Below are 17,947 nucleotides of genomic sequence, written 5' to 3' on the forward strand. Positions count from 1 at the left end.
TACACACACATACGATTCACAAATGCAATCTAAAGGAAAATTGAAATTCGAATACTACACTTAATATACCAAGGTATATACACCAACGAAAATGTTTATAGAGAAAAGTAAATAGAGAAGAGCTAGGAAATTGGAAAATATAGTGGAAATTCAAGATTTGTAACTCAATTCTTAGCAATTTATTTTTTGTTTTTTACTTGTTTTTTTCGTAAAAAAAATACTTGGATAAATTATTTTATTTCCTTAATTTGATATCAATAAATATAGAAATGCGTTTGAATGTGTACAATCTCATATACAAATATATATATATATCTAATTCTATGAAGTATATACATAGTTTTGCAAATTGAAATGAAAGAAAATATAAAAATCGTGTAATTTAAAACTTTATTTTTTAAATAAATATGTTCATGTCATATATGTAACTGTAAAATAATGGTGATATATAAATATTTTAATGATAAGATTTAAAATTCTTAAAATTTAATTAAATAAAAATATTCTTATAAGTACTTTAAAATGCTTAATTAAATTTAATTCCAGGAATAAGAAAGTTGTTACATAATTAATAGAATTGATTATAAAATCAATTCTTGATAAATATTGTGTGTTTTATTTTATTTTTATTTTTTTTTTTTCAAAATAATTTAATTATTAAACATAACTTTTTTACTTTTAGTATAATGATTATGTAAGAGTTTATTAACAGGAATTTTCTATTTTAAATTCAAGCATACATGCAAGAAGTAATAGTGCATGCTATGCAAGGTGTCTGAGAGTCAACGATATTGGATGAATCCAAAACAAACTAAAAATAATAAGAGACATTTTGCTTTTATAGGAGTTTTTTTTGAAATATAGGAGTTCAAACTTGATTTACTTAAAAAACAAAAATTCTGGCTTTGACGAGCTGTTCCTCGAAGTCTATGACTCAAATAAAATTAATTGTGAGACCGAATCGAAAGAATAATCAATCGCCTGTAAAACAAGCTCCTAATGGTAACTTTATGTTGTATATGGCTCCGAAGTTATAAGTATTTATTGATATGAAGGAAAAGTCCGGTATCTTTTTTTTTCAACAGGCTGTAGTTCGAAAACAAGTATATCTTCATATCCCCCCTCCCTCCCCATACAATTTTTTTGCTGGAAATTGTTCAAGGAATCATCCCTGAAATTATTTGTCACCTTATATGAAACACCCTGTAAAAATCGATTAATATTTCGCCAAAATGTATGGAAGTAATGATGCGTCGTTAAAAGAGAAAATTTACGGTTTTAAAAATTACACGAATTCCAGAGTTGTAAGAAAAACTGTAAAAATTTCATCACTAAAACCATCATTAAAACTTTATAGCTCGAAAGTAATCATTTTTAAAGCTTCATAGCTGTTACGAGTATTTTCTCTTCATATATACACTCATTCGTATGGACAGGTGCGGAAGGTCTGTCAATTTTCGCACACCCTGTATATTTTTTTTTTTGTAGAATTTTTAATAGGAATTTATAAAATTAAAATATTTATTTTATTATTTATTTTAAGATTTTGTAATTTTTGTTTTAAGTTGGTACTCAACTTGTTTTGAGATAATTGAGACGTTTAAACTCATTTGTAGATTATTAAATTTTTTATAAGAAAAATTATAATTATAATTATCGTTATTATATGTAAAGTTCATGTTTATGTAAAATATTGTCAATTAAAATAAGAAAATATTTCATTAATTTTTTAATATTTTGATAAGAAAATATAATTTAGTTGTGTTTAAAATGAAATATTTTATTGCGATTAAATAATTTGATTGTAATTTCGAAAAATATTTCATTGCAAACTTTCATGTGATGATCGGTGACGAAAATCATCTAAAAGAACTTCTAATTCTGTCAACCTCTGAATGCATTAAAATTTTGCGCCTGAAAATTTTTAAATTGATGATCCACGTTTTTTGAAAATGTAGTTCTCCGTCAGCACTAAAATTTGCTAGAAAAGTGTGTGTTTCAAAAATCAATACTATTTTACCAATATTTTACTTAGGGTTAAAAATACTGCAACTTTTCAATTTTTTTTTGAATTGCTATGTAATCTTAAAATGAATTTTGCTTTGTTTACACATTTTTTTTACACCAGGGTTTCATCAAGTAATATCTCTGAATATCATTTTACATATTATTATATGCGCTTAGGGAATTTTATTTCAGCAATGGAGAGAGCAATTGAAGAGCTCTAAACGATTCTTCTTGGAAAAAAATCTGTAACGGATACAATGTATTCATAAGAGAATTTGTTACCAAGCACATTTAGAATCCCAATAAAATTAGTTATTAAAATATTTAAACTTTAAGAATTTAAAGTGAATTTAGTCTAAATTTTCCATCAAATTTCTGTAAAAACTTACACTAAGTACTTTAAAATATTGAAAATATTACAAAATAAATTCAATTTTCACAGGAAAAAAGAACCCCAAAAACGTTAATTATATTTTTTATTTAATGAGTTTCATTACGTATACGACGTTCTGGAATATTTTTATCTGTTTCCTTGAAAATTTGTACATTATGAGATCCGTATTTTGTGTATTTTTCTTTTGAATTTGCAAATACATAAATAAAAAATCAAAGAATCGCCATATAATTAAAATCACCTCATAAAAATTTTTAATATATTCCAAAAACCAAAGTAAAGAAAAAAAACAAATTCAGATCAATAAATTTCATTTCACCATCTTTGGTTTCCTTTCATTGAATTTTCCATTTTCTTTTTTTTTTTTTTTTTATTGAAAATTTGTACTTAAAATATTGGTGTTTTCCTTCCAAATGATTTTTTTTCTCTTATTTTATTTTACTTTTATTTTTACTAATAAATTTTTTTTTTATTATTTTTGTTACAGGAAACTCGTGATTGTGGAGCACCATGTCACGCAATGTTTTTCCCGGAAAATGAACGTGCTGTCCTCCGCTATTGGGTTGGATCTTGGGCGGCTGTTTGTGTTGCCAGCTGTTTATTTACGGTAAGTAATCAAAGACTAAAGACAAAAAAGAAAAAAAAAATTTTTATTATATTTCTTTTCTCTTATGTTTATAATTTGTGGTAAAGAATGAGGAGTCCATAAAAACAGAGCATCAACATAAAAACAAATTTATATTTGTGTTTATAGTGAATCTATATAAACATACTTACATATATATTTAATATAATGTATATATTTAAAGTACATACTTGACTCTTTTGATTCACTAATGAATAATTTTCATATTAATGAGAAAATTTATGTGTAGGGAGAGTAAAAGTAAAATGAACTAGGGAGCATGTATATATGTACATACAAGAGTACCACATGAATATTTTATATTTTATTATTACTAGAATCTAGATAAAGCTAATATTTTGTTATTCTTTACTATATATAAAGAATTCATTTTTATTGTTTTGCTACATTATTTCTGTACTCATCACATCGCATACATTTATATAACAAACAAACCATTGAATGAACACTTCATAAAAAAAAAACATTGTTTTTGTTTCGGTATATTTTCTTTGAAGGAAAACAGAAAACAAAGAATGCGAAAGATAGAGAAATTATTGGTTGTTGCCAGATTGCTACAATAATAATTTCTTTTTCCTTATTTTTCTCCGAAATTTTAATGATTTTGGAGAGACATTTTAGTTGTTATTTACGTTTTATATAATCAAAAAGTTTGAGAGCCCTGGGAATAATGTAGCTGCATCTGCTGACATTTTAACTTTTTTCAATATTTGACACTTAATTATATTAAGCGAGATATTTAAAAAATATCTCCTAACTCAATTTAAAACAGGATCGTATCTTAATATACTGCTGTAAAGATTTTATAATAATATCTTAAAATTTGAATTGCATTACCTTGTGAAGATTTTCTTCAATATTATTTTAAGTACATACTGCTAAACTCATGCGGTTGTTAGGAAAAATTGACTTCATGCACAAAATCAAGATTTCCGTGCGACAACCGGATTAGAATATGTATTCAATTTTGGCGTTTTATGCCAAAATAAATTGGTCATTATCACATAGAAAATTCGCTGTAATTCTGACAAAGCATCGAAATACCCCAAAATAAATATTTTTCTTCTGTAAACTGGTGAGGCGAAATCATTGAATTAATTAAGTAGTTCCAAATTTTCTAAACTTTAAATATTTTCATAAAAATGTCGATACAATCATATAATACCCACCATGATTTTTGAAATGTTCATTGGTAACACTGTATTTTTTGTTTTATTAAGAAAGAGTGCGTATTAATGTTACGCTTTTACTTTTATTGGCATATTGAAAGAGTTACGACAAAAAAAAAAATTTATTTATTTAAAAAAAAAAAAGTATTGTACACTTCTTCCTTTTCTACTTTTACAAAATTGTGGCGGTGCGTTGTACACCCTATAAAGAGAATGTGTTTATTTTAATGAGGAAACAAATTAATTTCAGTTGTTATAGAAAAATTCAAATTACTTGTTCTGCAATGTATGTAATCTACTATAGGAATTTTTCTACTTAAACGGCCTTATGATTATGAACAATATCTTTGTTATTTGTTACTGTAATTTTTTTCCATATAATTTTCAAATTAGGGAGTTTGTTACATAAAAACTTTGTATATATTGCAAAACCGAACGAGAAATAGGGGAAAAACAAACTTCAAAGAATATTTTTTTTATGCTCGTTCCCTTAAAGCAGAGAAAAATAAAGTTGGGTCAAACCAATGGTTTGTATTGTAGCACTTTTCCCTTAAACAAGTGAAAACACTGCTTTTAAAAACAGTGTATGTATATCCACCACACTATTAAAATTATTTTCATTTATAAACGAAACTATTTCTAGGATTGCATATATTTAGGATGAACGATTTATGCAGTCTTTGAAATAAAGCAAAATTTAATATAAACAGGGGTTAACATAATCCTCGATTTTAAGGGTTAATTGTGTGAGTTAAGAAAAATAATTATATTTTTTAATTTCATGGAATTTACTGTTAACTTTTTGCGTTTATAGAAATTTGAAAAAACTTGCGGTTTCAGAAATATAAGGTGTCAAAAATGCATATTTCACAAATTTCAAGAGGCCATAACTTGAGAGGGGGTGGAGATGGAAAAAAATTTTCTTCTAACGAAATGAACTACTTGTTAATGTCTAAAAGCCCCTAAAATTTCAAGCTTCTACAGGCTGAGGTCTAGAAGAAAAACGACATGAAAAATTTGGAAAAAAAGGACTTTAGATAACGGTAAATTTGAACGGCCATTTTGTTTTTCTAAAGTTTAACTATAGTATACCGCGGTAGGGGAAGCAAGTCACTGCCCTTCTGCGTTTGCAAAATTTCAAAAATGCTTATGGTTTCACTGCAACAAATAAATAAAATAGGCCATTTTTAGTGCTTTGGGGGGGTATAACTTCTAGAGGGGGGGAGATAGGTAAAAATTTTGTTCTACGAAAATAAGTTTCTAGTAAAGATCTATGTACGTATTAAATTTCAGCTTTCTATCTTTAAGAATGTAGAAGTTTTGTAAACAGACACACGGACAGACGGACGGACGGACGGACGGACAGACGGACGGACGGACGGACGGACGGACGGACGGACGGACGGACGGACGGACGGACGGACGGACGGACGGACGGACGGACGGACGGACGGACGGACAGAGTGAAACTAATAAGCACTTTTTTTCAAAAAATTTTTGGAAAAGTGCTAAAAACGATTGAATTTTATGATTTCTCTTGAAAGTAATAATTTTGTTTTTTTTTTTAAAGAGATTTTATCGAAATTTATTAATGGAGGGGGACTTAATCACTTCTCTGTTTTTCGAATTCACTATCATTATTTTTGTACACATCAAACTTTATGTAATAGATTTCACATTGCAAGATTAATTGAAATTTTCAATACAATTTTTTATTCAATAAACTTTTAACAAGTGTAGTGAATATTGTAATAGTTTAATTAATCAACCAGCGTTGAGTTCTTCTGTGAAAATTCTTTTATTCAGATCACTTGTTTCATGTCGAATTTTTCCTTAGGCTTTTGTTCAGTGTTGAGTTTTATTCATATAACTTGAATAAATTTATAGATCACTATAAAAGGGGTAAATGTGGTCCTACAATTTGGTCATCTTCGACTGACACCAGTAGTTGGATTACGATTGATCTTCGTAAACGATTATTTTTGCTATCTAAGCAACTAAAATTATATAAAAATTAAGATTTGTTCTATGAGGAAGGATGATAGAACCCTAACAATCATCCGGGTTTGAGATTAAAATTCCGGTAAATATTTAAGTTATTTATGAAAAATTAAGTTTTTGTATGATTCCATTCCTTTTTACAAACTTTTGATGCACTCTACCGTTTTTTTACCCGTACGAACGTATGTATGTTGGTATAATAGTCTGAAAGATAGATATACTCGTAAGTATATGTTTTTGATCAGCGTCGAATTTTGAGCTAATTTGACCATGTCCGTCCATTCTTCTAAACTGTAATTTAGAAACTAATAGAGCAAGGTTCACCAAATTTTCACATATGACTATTTAAATTGGATGTAATGGGGAGCAGTTGCTGCCTTATAACTTCAAAAGTATTCAACTATATCTCAGAATTTATTGGTGCTATAATATCGAAATTTCGTATAAGCGTAAATTATGGTTCTGCTATTTGCTAAAACTATTTGGAATGCCTTGACTTGCGGTCGTAGTTGCCATACAACTACGAAAGTCATTTTGTTGTATATTATAAAAACTATTGAAATTATACAGTCCTGAAATTTTGCACAAATGAATAAAAAACCAGGAGGGTCGAATGGAACAATGTGGCAATCAACACATAGCACTTAAAATCACTCATTCGTAAGGGTATCACAGAGTTTAAATTACGATTTTAATATTGATTTTAAAATCATTTAACTTGATACATAACGCGATTAAAAATTTTAATACGAAAAATAAAAATTTGATATTTTCAAGATTTTAGTAATTTAAAAACTCATAAATTAAAGTATAACTTAATTTAATTTGCTTTAGAATGAATTTTAAAGCATTTCAAAATAAGTTTGAAGGTTAATAAGGGATTTGAATCCATGTACTTATTTATATTATGGTCTAAAACTTACATTTTCTCCAATAAATTAAGATATTTTTCTACAAAAATACATAAAACTAATATAATGTGCAGTAACCTAAGAACAGTATTAGAACTACAACAAATTCAATCACCATCTATACATTTCTGTTAATAAGAAAATATTTTTCCAAACTAATTCATGACCCTGAATTTTAATATTCAATTGAGACGTGAAATCTGTTTTTCAAATAATACTAATATTGAATTTTTTATGCCCAATTCCTTTCAAATTAAAATATTAATGTTTATTAACATCCTTTATCTCATAGCACGTCCATCTCCGTATATATGAGCAAAATATAAAAAAACACTATAGGAAGGAAAAGATGAAGAAAAATATTAAAATTATATGAATATGATTTACAGAATCTTTTGTATGTTAATTGAAAAAAACAAAAGACCTGAAATTCAAAATGGCAACGCATTAAAATATTTATGAGTTTTTTTTTAATTATACTATTTTCCTATTAATTATTCTAATATATATACTTTTGATATGCTAATTATTGAAAAGGATACAAAAGGATCATAACGGAAATTATTAGTCAATATTTGTTTTTATGCTATTTTTATAAGCTGTGTAAGCTGCACACAGTTTTTCAGTTTACAGAACAACGTAGTAATTATTTTTTGAAATTTATTTTACATAGAATAATAATCAATTAATATTTAATGTATATTATGATAATTTATTTTGAATGAATAATTTATTATTACAAGGATATTGAAATTTTTTATTGATAATATGATAGGCTATTAATTAGCGAGAATTTATTGATTTTTATAATACTATAGAGAATTATTAGATAAAATTTCCATATATACTCGTAAATATATGTTTGAATAATAATCCTAATTTAAAGTTTGATTTTACAGTAGAATCTCTAATTTACGATCACATCAAAATCAATGTTTTTTCATGGCAAATGTACAAGTATCGTGATAAATATTTAATTTTGTTTGTAATTGACGCTATCGGAGATGATTCATTTTAGTTTTGAAATTCTATTACGTGTTCAGTTTCAATTTTATTCAAAAAATTAGACTGGTTGTTTTAATTATTGGAATTTACAATTTCTAGTACTTATTATTTAATATTTAAAATAATATCAGTCACTATGCTGCCAATTTCATGAGTATTTACAAATGCGTAGTAAATTAAAATTTAATTTTAGCATCCATTCAGACTCTCAATTTGTACTCGTATTTTAATTCTAGAATCTTGGTAAATCATTTTTCAAACCTGGATTTCAGATTGTACGGCTTTAACATTACTCACACAATATGTTGTTTTAATTTGATAAAAATTCAGTTACACTTTTCATACATTTTTTTATTCCCATCCAAGACTCATGTTTAATCGTCTAATACACCTAAATATATGCATTAGTTTTTAGAAAGATTTAGTGAAGAGAACTGATTATGCACATTAATTTCGATTTATACTCGTAACAACAATTTTGTACAAAATAGTCTTCAATTTACAAAACGGGTCCCAGTTACTTAATAAACAGTTAAAAATGAAAAAGCAAGTGTTCCGTTCAAAGATTTCAATTATTAAAGTATTTTAATAACTTAATGTGTTTATAATCCCAATTCCTCTTCAACGCCTATGTTTATGCAAAAAAAAAATTTTTTTCAATTTTTAAAAAAATTCAACTTAATTTTATTTTTTTTTTTAATATTGAAAATTAAATTGAAAATAATTGTTTTCCCCCACATTGTACAAGTGAATTTTTATAAAAAAAAATTCGAAAATTAAAAAAATTTTCTTATATTTAATTATAAATTAAAAATTATTCATAATTACTTCCATGGTTTGTGTTTTAAAACGGGGTGTTTTTTTTTTCTGAAAGGACTTAAAAATTTCTTCTTTCATTGCTACATTAACCATGTAATCATGGTTGCTCTGAAAAATTTTCTACAACATTTGAATACTTAAGAATTTCAATTCTCTTTCAAAAAAATACGATTCAGTTTTTCTGGTTTTTTCTTGTTGTTTTTTTGTTTTTTATCTTAAAAAAGTATTTTAATAAAATAATTTCCCTAATTTTCACAGCCATTTTTTTTTTCAGTTTCTTCACTTTTGTTTTTGCTTTTATCCTTTTATTTTTTTTTTACTTTGCATTACAATCATGTATTATTAAAACTCATAAAAGCCATTTTCAATTTTAAAAACTCATCATAATTGTCTCATCCTTTTTATTCCTTTAATTTTGCTGTTTTTTTGTGCATAATAAAAAAATAATCACAGTCACAAATGAATTCATAAATAAAACAAGAAAAACTTTGTGTTTTTTTTTTTGTATTCCTTTTTTTCAACTCTGTTGTATGTGCCGTAATTTCCACCAAAAAAAAACAAACATAAAAAATAAATGAAAATCCTTTTTGAAAATTTTTACTTATTTCGCTTTGTATTTCGCTCATACAACATTTCAAACAAGAACAATTTCAATTTTAATATATGAGAACAAGAGAAAAGCAAAAACAAACAACAAAATAAAAGGATCCAAACCAGCCCATACATAAATGCCGGATTTATGAATATTCATATATGGGTGCTCCTTTGAGTATATGTGAAATTTTCAATGAAATTTTCATTTACATTTTCAATTTACATCACAGTGTATGAGAATTGAGTGTAATTGTACAATTTTTTTTTTTTTATTAATCCTTATATTATGAAGTGTAAATGAGAAGGTATTTTTTGTTATATTACAACAATGTACAACAAGGATCCGTTAAAGGAAATCAAAATTCATAATACACAAGTTGTTAAATCATATTGAAAATTATAATACGAATGAATATGTAGTATATGGATGTGGACAATATATATAGAAAATAAAAGATGTCTCAAACCCATTTTAATGTTTTTGCTTTTTATATTGAAAAAGGATAATAACATGCTGCAATGTGTTTTTGTTGAACATCTATTATAAAATATAAAATAATTTTTATGTTTTTATATTTAAAACGTTTAGGAGGCTTTTCTTGTATATTGGGTATTGTAAAATGTATGAATGAATACAATGAATACAATGAATGCAACTTGATATTTTAAGTGGCGATGTTCATAATTATATAAGTACTTTTAGTTGGTATAAATGAATTAATTTTGAGTTTTATGTGGAATTTATTTTTGATTCCGCTCAATTAATTATTTCTGTTTTGTATGTAGCTCTGAAACTTTTGTAGCGTGATCTGCACACCAGCCTACTGAGCCTTATTGCACCATACGATCGACGCCTAGTTGATGATGTGCCAATCAATGGTTGCATATAGCCATAGTGCTTTTCTAGGACTGATGCTTCAGGAGATACATCACCTTCGTGAAGTAACCAATAAGTTAACCAAACAGAATTGAGCCCGTTTATTTATCCCTGCTTCTGCGTCTGAAAAATACTGAAAAAATTTTAGAGGAAAAGTGATAAACAAAGCTAAGTGCTCGAATAATGCCATTCAATTAATTCTTGTATTATGAAAGAAATAATTAAAATTAATTTGTACTTTATAAAACCATGAAGTTATATTTGAAGTATGAAATGGGAAAATAACTTTTAAATTAAAATACTTTCTTCTGCTTTGAGGCAATTAACTCTTTCTTTCTTTCTAAGTTTTTTACTATTATAACAATAATGTCTTTGTTTGAATTTGAATATAAGTACATTAATGTCCCTAATTTGTTGACTTGAATAACTTCATCATTCAATTTATTATTTCTGTTGATTTTTATAATACTTTATAGTTTCTGAAATCTCACATATAGTCAATACATAAATTTCTTTCCAAAAATTTTAATTTCAAACTTTAACGTGTTTGGGAGGAGGGGGGATAATTATATATAATTAATAATAAGATTTAAAAAAAAAAAAAGTTAATGAAGAAAATTCATTTTTATTTTGCCTAAGTTAAAAATGGAAAAAACTTTTCTTATTGTTTTTTATGATTTTCGCCTTAAGAAAACACACACCATAAATTTAATTATTAACTTTCCACTTTATGGAAAAAGGAAATTTTGTTTATTTTGGAAATATAAGAAATTATAAGGGTGCAAGAAGAAATGAATATAAAGATAATTTTTGAAAAATTTTCCTATCTTTTCTTATTATATATAAATAGAATGAAATATCCAACATCTGCGGGAGTATAGTCAGCACAATTGGCAATTTAATTTCAAATTTCCAAGGTGACAAAACTACTAAAACGAAAATTTTGGATAAATATTGAATTAATGCTTCGAAGGCCAATAAATTAAGGATCAATAATTAAGGGCGATATCACGATCTCTAACAGCAGACCCCGTAGATCAAATTAAATTAAATTTGATTATATTAAGTTGAATAAACAGTTACAGAAATTGATTTCAACTGAATTACATTAGAAAAATGAAGTTCGACCATTATAGACACAGTACAAACAACCGAAAATAGAAACAACTACCGTGGCAATCAGCACCTTATCAAGGAAATTTATCTTTATTAAGGAAAATTAACTAATTAAGCTTTATACTTAGCCTAATCTATCCTTACCTGCTCCATACAGAATGTTAGACAAGTGCATTAAAGCTACTCAATTTATAAACGTAACATAAAGGCCAATACAGAGTGTTATGAATATTTTTAACGGTATTAACCGTTGTTGTTCCAATAATAACCCTGTTAGGATGCAATTTCAAAGAGATAACTCATGAAAAAGTCAACTCAATATTTATGGTGATCACATGCAATGGCAAGTTAGACGAAAAAATGTTCAAAATATGATTTCTTTAGCATAAAAGTTTTGACATTTATCTCATAATTAAAAATGTTGTGTATATTTGACATTTGAAAAATTATTTATAAATTTATGTATTTTGTGTGTGTGTATTATTAAATATCTAAATATATATATTAAAATCCTTAGAATTTTGTAATAAAACAAAAGTCTTTTGTTTAGTCAAAATTCGAAATTATGATTTTCAACTTTTTTGTTCTTATTCTGTAAGAATTAGAGTGAAATACAAAGATTTATCGGAATTGTCTTACTTCTAAAATGAATGAATCTTTTATATTAAGAAACCGGTAAAATAAAATTTTTGTTTTATTTTCAAAAAACAAGAAAAATATTTTTAGAAAAACTAAAACTTCTTATGAGTTTTCATTACTTGAACTTTGGTGGGTGAAGATTAGATAAAGGCATAATTTTTCACTGTATGGCAGACACAGGATGAAATTTCTTTAATTAGAAAAAAAAGAGAAAAAATAAAAAAATTTTTTTTTGTCTTCAAACTTTTCAAAAAACAAAAGATTTTGTATACTTTTTTCATTTGTTCTTTTTTTTAATTTCATTATTAAAACTTTTGAACACTTTGACAAGTTAGAAGAGAGAAAAGAAAAACTTTTCCTCTCTTTTGCAATTCTTTTCTCTTTTTGATTGTTAAAAAGCAAAAAAATGACAATTATAAAAATACATTTTTTTCTTTGTTTGTGAAAGATGAGAGTGAGGGAGAACTGTCTGTCAAATTACGCATTTTTCTATGTCATGGTTGTATGTATGATTGTGTATATGAAACAGTTTAATCGTGTCAGATTTCAACTTTTTAGATAATATGAGTTTCTAATTTGTCTTTATTTTTTTGATGCGCTTGATATTTATCTTTTGGAAATGAAGGAAAGAAATGAGTTGAATTTTTTTTTTAATGTTAAAAAAATAAATAGGGAAATAATTAAATTTCTTTAAAGTTTTTCAAAATCATATTTTCTTTTTATACAAATAGTAGAAACCTACATATTCACATATTTTCAGAATATGCTCTAAAATTATATTAGACTTTTTATTATTTATTTTTGTTTTATATTTCAAATATATTTGAGGAAACAAACATACGTTCATGTTTTATGTTATTCGCTATGAGTGAAATAAATTTCAATTGGTTTAATTATTAAATATAATTTTTGAATAGTTATAAAGTTTTAATATAAAAAGAGAAAAAAATAGAGTTGACCTTGTCAACTCTGTGATACCCGTACGAATTTGTTATCCTATGTGCGAATAACTAATGTTCCATAACTAACTATGGGGCAGAATATGACTTTAAATTTTTATAGTTTCTGAGATATAGCCAAATAAATTTTGAAGTTGTATATCAGCTACCCGAACCGGTACCCCGATCATGTCCAATTTAAATAGGGTTCTGGCACTTACTACAATAAATCATTTGTGAAAATTTGGTGAACTTAGCTCAATTAGTTTTTGAGTTATCGTTCGGACAGACGGACGGACAGACAAAGCTAAATCAACTCAGAATTTGACGCTTATCAAAAACATACACTTGAGTCTATATCTAGCACCGTTATTTCTTAGCGTTACAAACGGTAAGGCAAATTTAGTATACCCTTCGAACATACGTTCGTACGGGTATAAATATACCAAGCTGGGCTTAGAAACTGAGGGTACTTCCAGATTTTTTTGGGAGTGTGTAAAGACCGAAGGGAATCTTCTGAGAGAGTGTGCGCATTTTATTCGAATGAAGAGGAAAATACCTCACTATTTGGTTTGTTGTTTGACGTGGTAAGTGCAGTAGGTCCACCGCAATCCCAATTAGCAAAAATTTGCTACCACTGATTTACTTAAGTCATCCGGTTGTCTTGAGGAATTTATCTATATTCTCGATACTAATCTTCGATATCTCGTTAAACCCGTCACACATGCTCTGTCCCACCTTTGATATTGCGAACTTTTGAATATCAAGGATTGCTTTAGCTGGAGATTGCAATAGTGAATTGCAGTTTTAAAAATAACTAAAAGTTATGCACTATACGGCATATGATATTCTTTGATTTATATTGATTTTGCTATAAAGAACTTAAATAAATTATTTCTCGTTTACAAAATTCGAATATAATTAGGTCAATAAAAAATTTTTTGTTCTAATATTTCAATTATAAATTATTATGCAATACTAATATACTCAATAAAAATTATATATGCAAATTATATATGCACAAAAAAGAAAGCGGCACATGAAATGGAATAGATTCCGAGATCGAACTTTAGTCTTTACAATAGTGAATGTGACTGTAAAATCAAAGATAACTTAGTTCGCTTCAGAAATCTTCTTTAACTCCAGACAGGTTTCAGCTCCACTTATTTGAATTGTTAACATATGATAGAGGACGAAAAATTCATTACTGAAATCGAATTTTAAAATAAAACTTAAGAGAGAATTCACATAAAATTTTACATAAGACTTAGTACGTAAGAGAGAATTCATATGCATCAGATGTGTGTGAGTTTCATGATTGACTTTCGAACCCAAATTATATGATAATATGCCCAAGTAGCAAAATATATTGCAAAAATCTTTCGAATTTAAAGCTACTAAATTTAAATTAATTAATTCAATATTAAAAAATTTCAAATTTAAGAAGATTTTCTTAAAAAAAAAGATTTTCTAAAATTTTTCATTCTACTAAAAAAATTTTCCACTCTTCTCTCTAATTATACCGATTATCCAAAAATTATTCATTAAGTGAAGAATAAATATTATGATTTAAGAGTAAATACTTGAAAATTCTTGAAATAAAGAAAGCATATACGTATAACATTAAAATACATACTTATACACAAAAATACATTAGTATGTTTATATATAATGTATAAACATACACGAATATATTTCCATGTAAAGACATGCATGTGACTTTTACTTTGTATATATAGCAAAGTAAGAAAATCCTTTTCTAACTCTTTGTCATTGTTTCTGTAAAAAGTTTTTTTTTTGTGTCATTTTAAATCCGTTCATAATCTGTAACATGAGAATTAAAATAATTTTCGTTCCTTGAAATGTGTTCAAAAACTTCAACCGCATTAAAATTCAAATTTTTATATTTTGCTGTTGTTTTCTTCCCTGTTGTTTTTCTTCTCTTATACGCGTATGTGTATGTAATATACGTCTGTCTATTCATTTTAAAAGTTGATTATAAAACATATCTTGTGATTTATGAACATCATGTTAGTATTAAAGTATTAGGCACCCACAGAGGTAGAACGACGTACTAAAACGAAAGATGTTGACATCTTGTTCCAAACTTTTAGAAAATATCTAGTATTTAGGCATTTAGTTTGAGTACCTGAAGCTTTTGAAGCATTTTTGTTCTCATTATATTCGAATACTTGCATTTTAAAAGGAAAATCTGATGTATTGCCTTCGAACTTTCAGTATTGTCTTTTATAGTTAAAATTCGGCCAAAATCGGGATTCCGAAATTATTGATAAAATTATTATCAACAAAAACAGTATTATTTATAAAAACATATTTAATTTTCGAAATTATTCCGGAATCCTATTTTCCTCACATTAACTTTCAATACATTGCAGTTCTTAAATTCGGATCACAAAAATATTCTTTTAAGGGTGCCAAACTTGAATATATGTAGACGCACTGCATATAGTGAAATTATAATCTTTACATTAGCAAAGAACAAACAAACAAAAAACAACATACTCTACTATCATTAGTCACTTTAATAGCTTATAAGTAGAATGTTGGATTCAATGTTTGGAGGGTGTACAAAAACAAAAAAAATAAGATTACTATGCCATGATGTTTTATTTTATATCTTGTGTTTTTTTCATTCTCAGCTCTATACACCTAATAATAAGGTGGCGTATCTGATAATAAATTTAAGTAAAAGAACAATGTTTGTATTTTTTGTTTTGTAAATTTATTAATAAATGTAAAGCTATTATTACGTTTTTATGTTGGGTGTCACATAACATTTTATGAAAAAGCAAAAAAATAATCTATACACATATGAAAAAATTACATCGTATTACAAATAGCTTAAAATGTGCCTATAATAAATTCTACAAATTAAAAATATTGTAATTAAGATAGAATAAAATGAGTTGCCTATAAAGAAATCTTACTTTTGAAAGTATTTTGCTAGTTACTAGTATAGTTGATTAATGTGATATTAATGTAGTAATTAAAAACCTTTCGATATAACGGAGTTTTCCTGTAGTTTTGGGTCATTAAATTGGTCTTGTATAGTGCAAAATCATAAAACGAAACTACGTTGATGAAGAAACCAAGAATTCAGTAGCATAGCGTCACACAGCGAAATCTTCTATGTTTCAAATATTTCTGAAGTTAGTCTACATATTTTCGTTAAAAAAATCAGAGAATAACTGATAATTTTTGATTTATTATATTTAGATTTCCAAAAATGCACCAATGCAACCAAAAGCTAACGGAATTAATTTGTTGAGCATAGCCGAAGCCGAACATAGCCGAACTGAGCGCAATTTTTTGAATGCATTCACCGTTACCGTTGTTTATTTTACTCCCTTAAAATAATGTACTTAAATTCATGTCGTTGAGATTGAAAAAAATTTAACGTATAATCAGATATACACATATACGCCCACGTATAGTAACTGTGTTTAGTAACACATGTTTTGTAAAAACAAAAAAAAAATTCTTAAAATTTCTATGTTGTAACAAATTTTCGTATAGCTTCTGTGTATTTCTTTTATTAATTGCTAAAATATTATTAAGTTTTTTTTTAATAAATATCAAAATGTGAACATTAACGGAAAATAGAAACGCTTTTGATGACGTAACGAATAACATCGTTTGTATGTGTTAGAAAATATTAATTAAAGAATGATGCGCTCTATGATTTGCGTTTCGGTGAAGTATATAGTGAATTTTAGTGAATGCGAGTGATATGCATTTTAATTACATATATAGCGAGTGTTCCATGATACTATCACATATTATCGCATTTATTTGATATTCCGTTCGTAACACATGAGTAAGGGAATGAAAGCCATATTTGAAGTTAACTCTTTCGCTGTTTTAAACAGATATATTGAGAAAAGGAGAGCGAATTAGAGTGAAAGAAATTGATTAAGAGATGGCGGGAAAGAGGATTGTCAAAATTACGTCTATACGTTGTATGATTTTAATTTTCCAAAAAAAAATATGAATTTCTTATTCTTGAGGAATTTTTAGTGCAAAAAGACTTTTTAGAATTTTAATAAATTTATTAGTTATCAACTTCTGCATAATGCCATTTTTACCTACTTTTATGTACATCAAAATTTTTAGCGAATTTTTTGCAAATGTTTTAGCGATAAATTGAAACTTATTTATTTTCCTTTTGGTTCTAATTTCTAATAAATTTGGAGTATATTATATGGTTTGGTATTAACAAGTTTGAAATTTCCAAATAATTATATTGAATTCAAGGTGTGTAAACAGATTTTACTATAATTATTAATACAGAAAGGAGCAGTGCCACATACAGTAAATTGGAGCAACTTTAAATCTAATAAAATATGGTTATATAATTTAACGATACAACGTAACTAGCTAGCTTCAGCCTACAAGTACTTTGTGTACAAAGACTAAAACACTTTTATAATTGCAACTCTCAACGGTTACTCCACTCCTATGCAAACAAATTCGTTTTACGTCTATGTGGCATTTTTATCATATTTTGTCATATTAAATTAGAATTTTTATAAAAATTTAAATTTTCTAAAACTAACCCTAAAATTAGCCTCACCAACTTTATTTTATGCATACATTCATACAGTGGTTTTCATATGAGAGCGTATCATTTCATAAAAACTGTATTATAATTAAGTTACACTCAGTTATTATAAAAGCGTACGCGAGATATTAAAAGTTATAGAAAATTAGAATAAAAATTTGTAAAAAAAAAAAAAAGAAACTATTTTTTAAATATTTTTTTTTATTATTTTTATTTTAATTAAGTTATTTTAATAATTTTTTGTATTAA

At 26.3% G+C, this 17,947-nt stretch overlaps 1 protein-coding gene across 1 annotated transcript in view; it reads left to right on the forward strand.

Moving 5' to 3' along the window:
- The first annotated feature begins 1,232 nt into the window (after positions 1 to 1,232).
- The window catches only part of LOC129611586 (frizzled-like), a 54,389-nt gene continuing 37,674 nt past the window's right edge, over positions 1,233 to 17,947 (forward strand). Inside the window, exons 1-2 of the mRNA XM_055524794.1 lie at positions 1,233 to 1,364; positions 2,889 to 3,008. Of these exons, the coding sequence (XP_055380769.1) occupies positions 1,233 to 1,364; positions 2,889 to 3,008 (252 nt within the window). The remainder of the gene's footprint in view (positions 1,365 to 2,888; positions 3,009 to 17,947) is intronic.

This window comes from Condylostylus longicornis, unplaced genomic scaffold, assembly GCF_029603195.1.
Source record: "Condylostylus longicornis isolate FDR11 unplaced genomic scaffold, ASM2960319v2 ptg000053l, whole genome shotgun sequence".
Lineage (NCBI taxonomy): Eukaryota > Metazoa > Arthropoda > Insecta > Diptera > Dolichopodidae > Condylostylus > Condylostylus longicornis.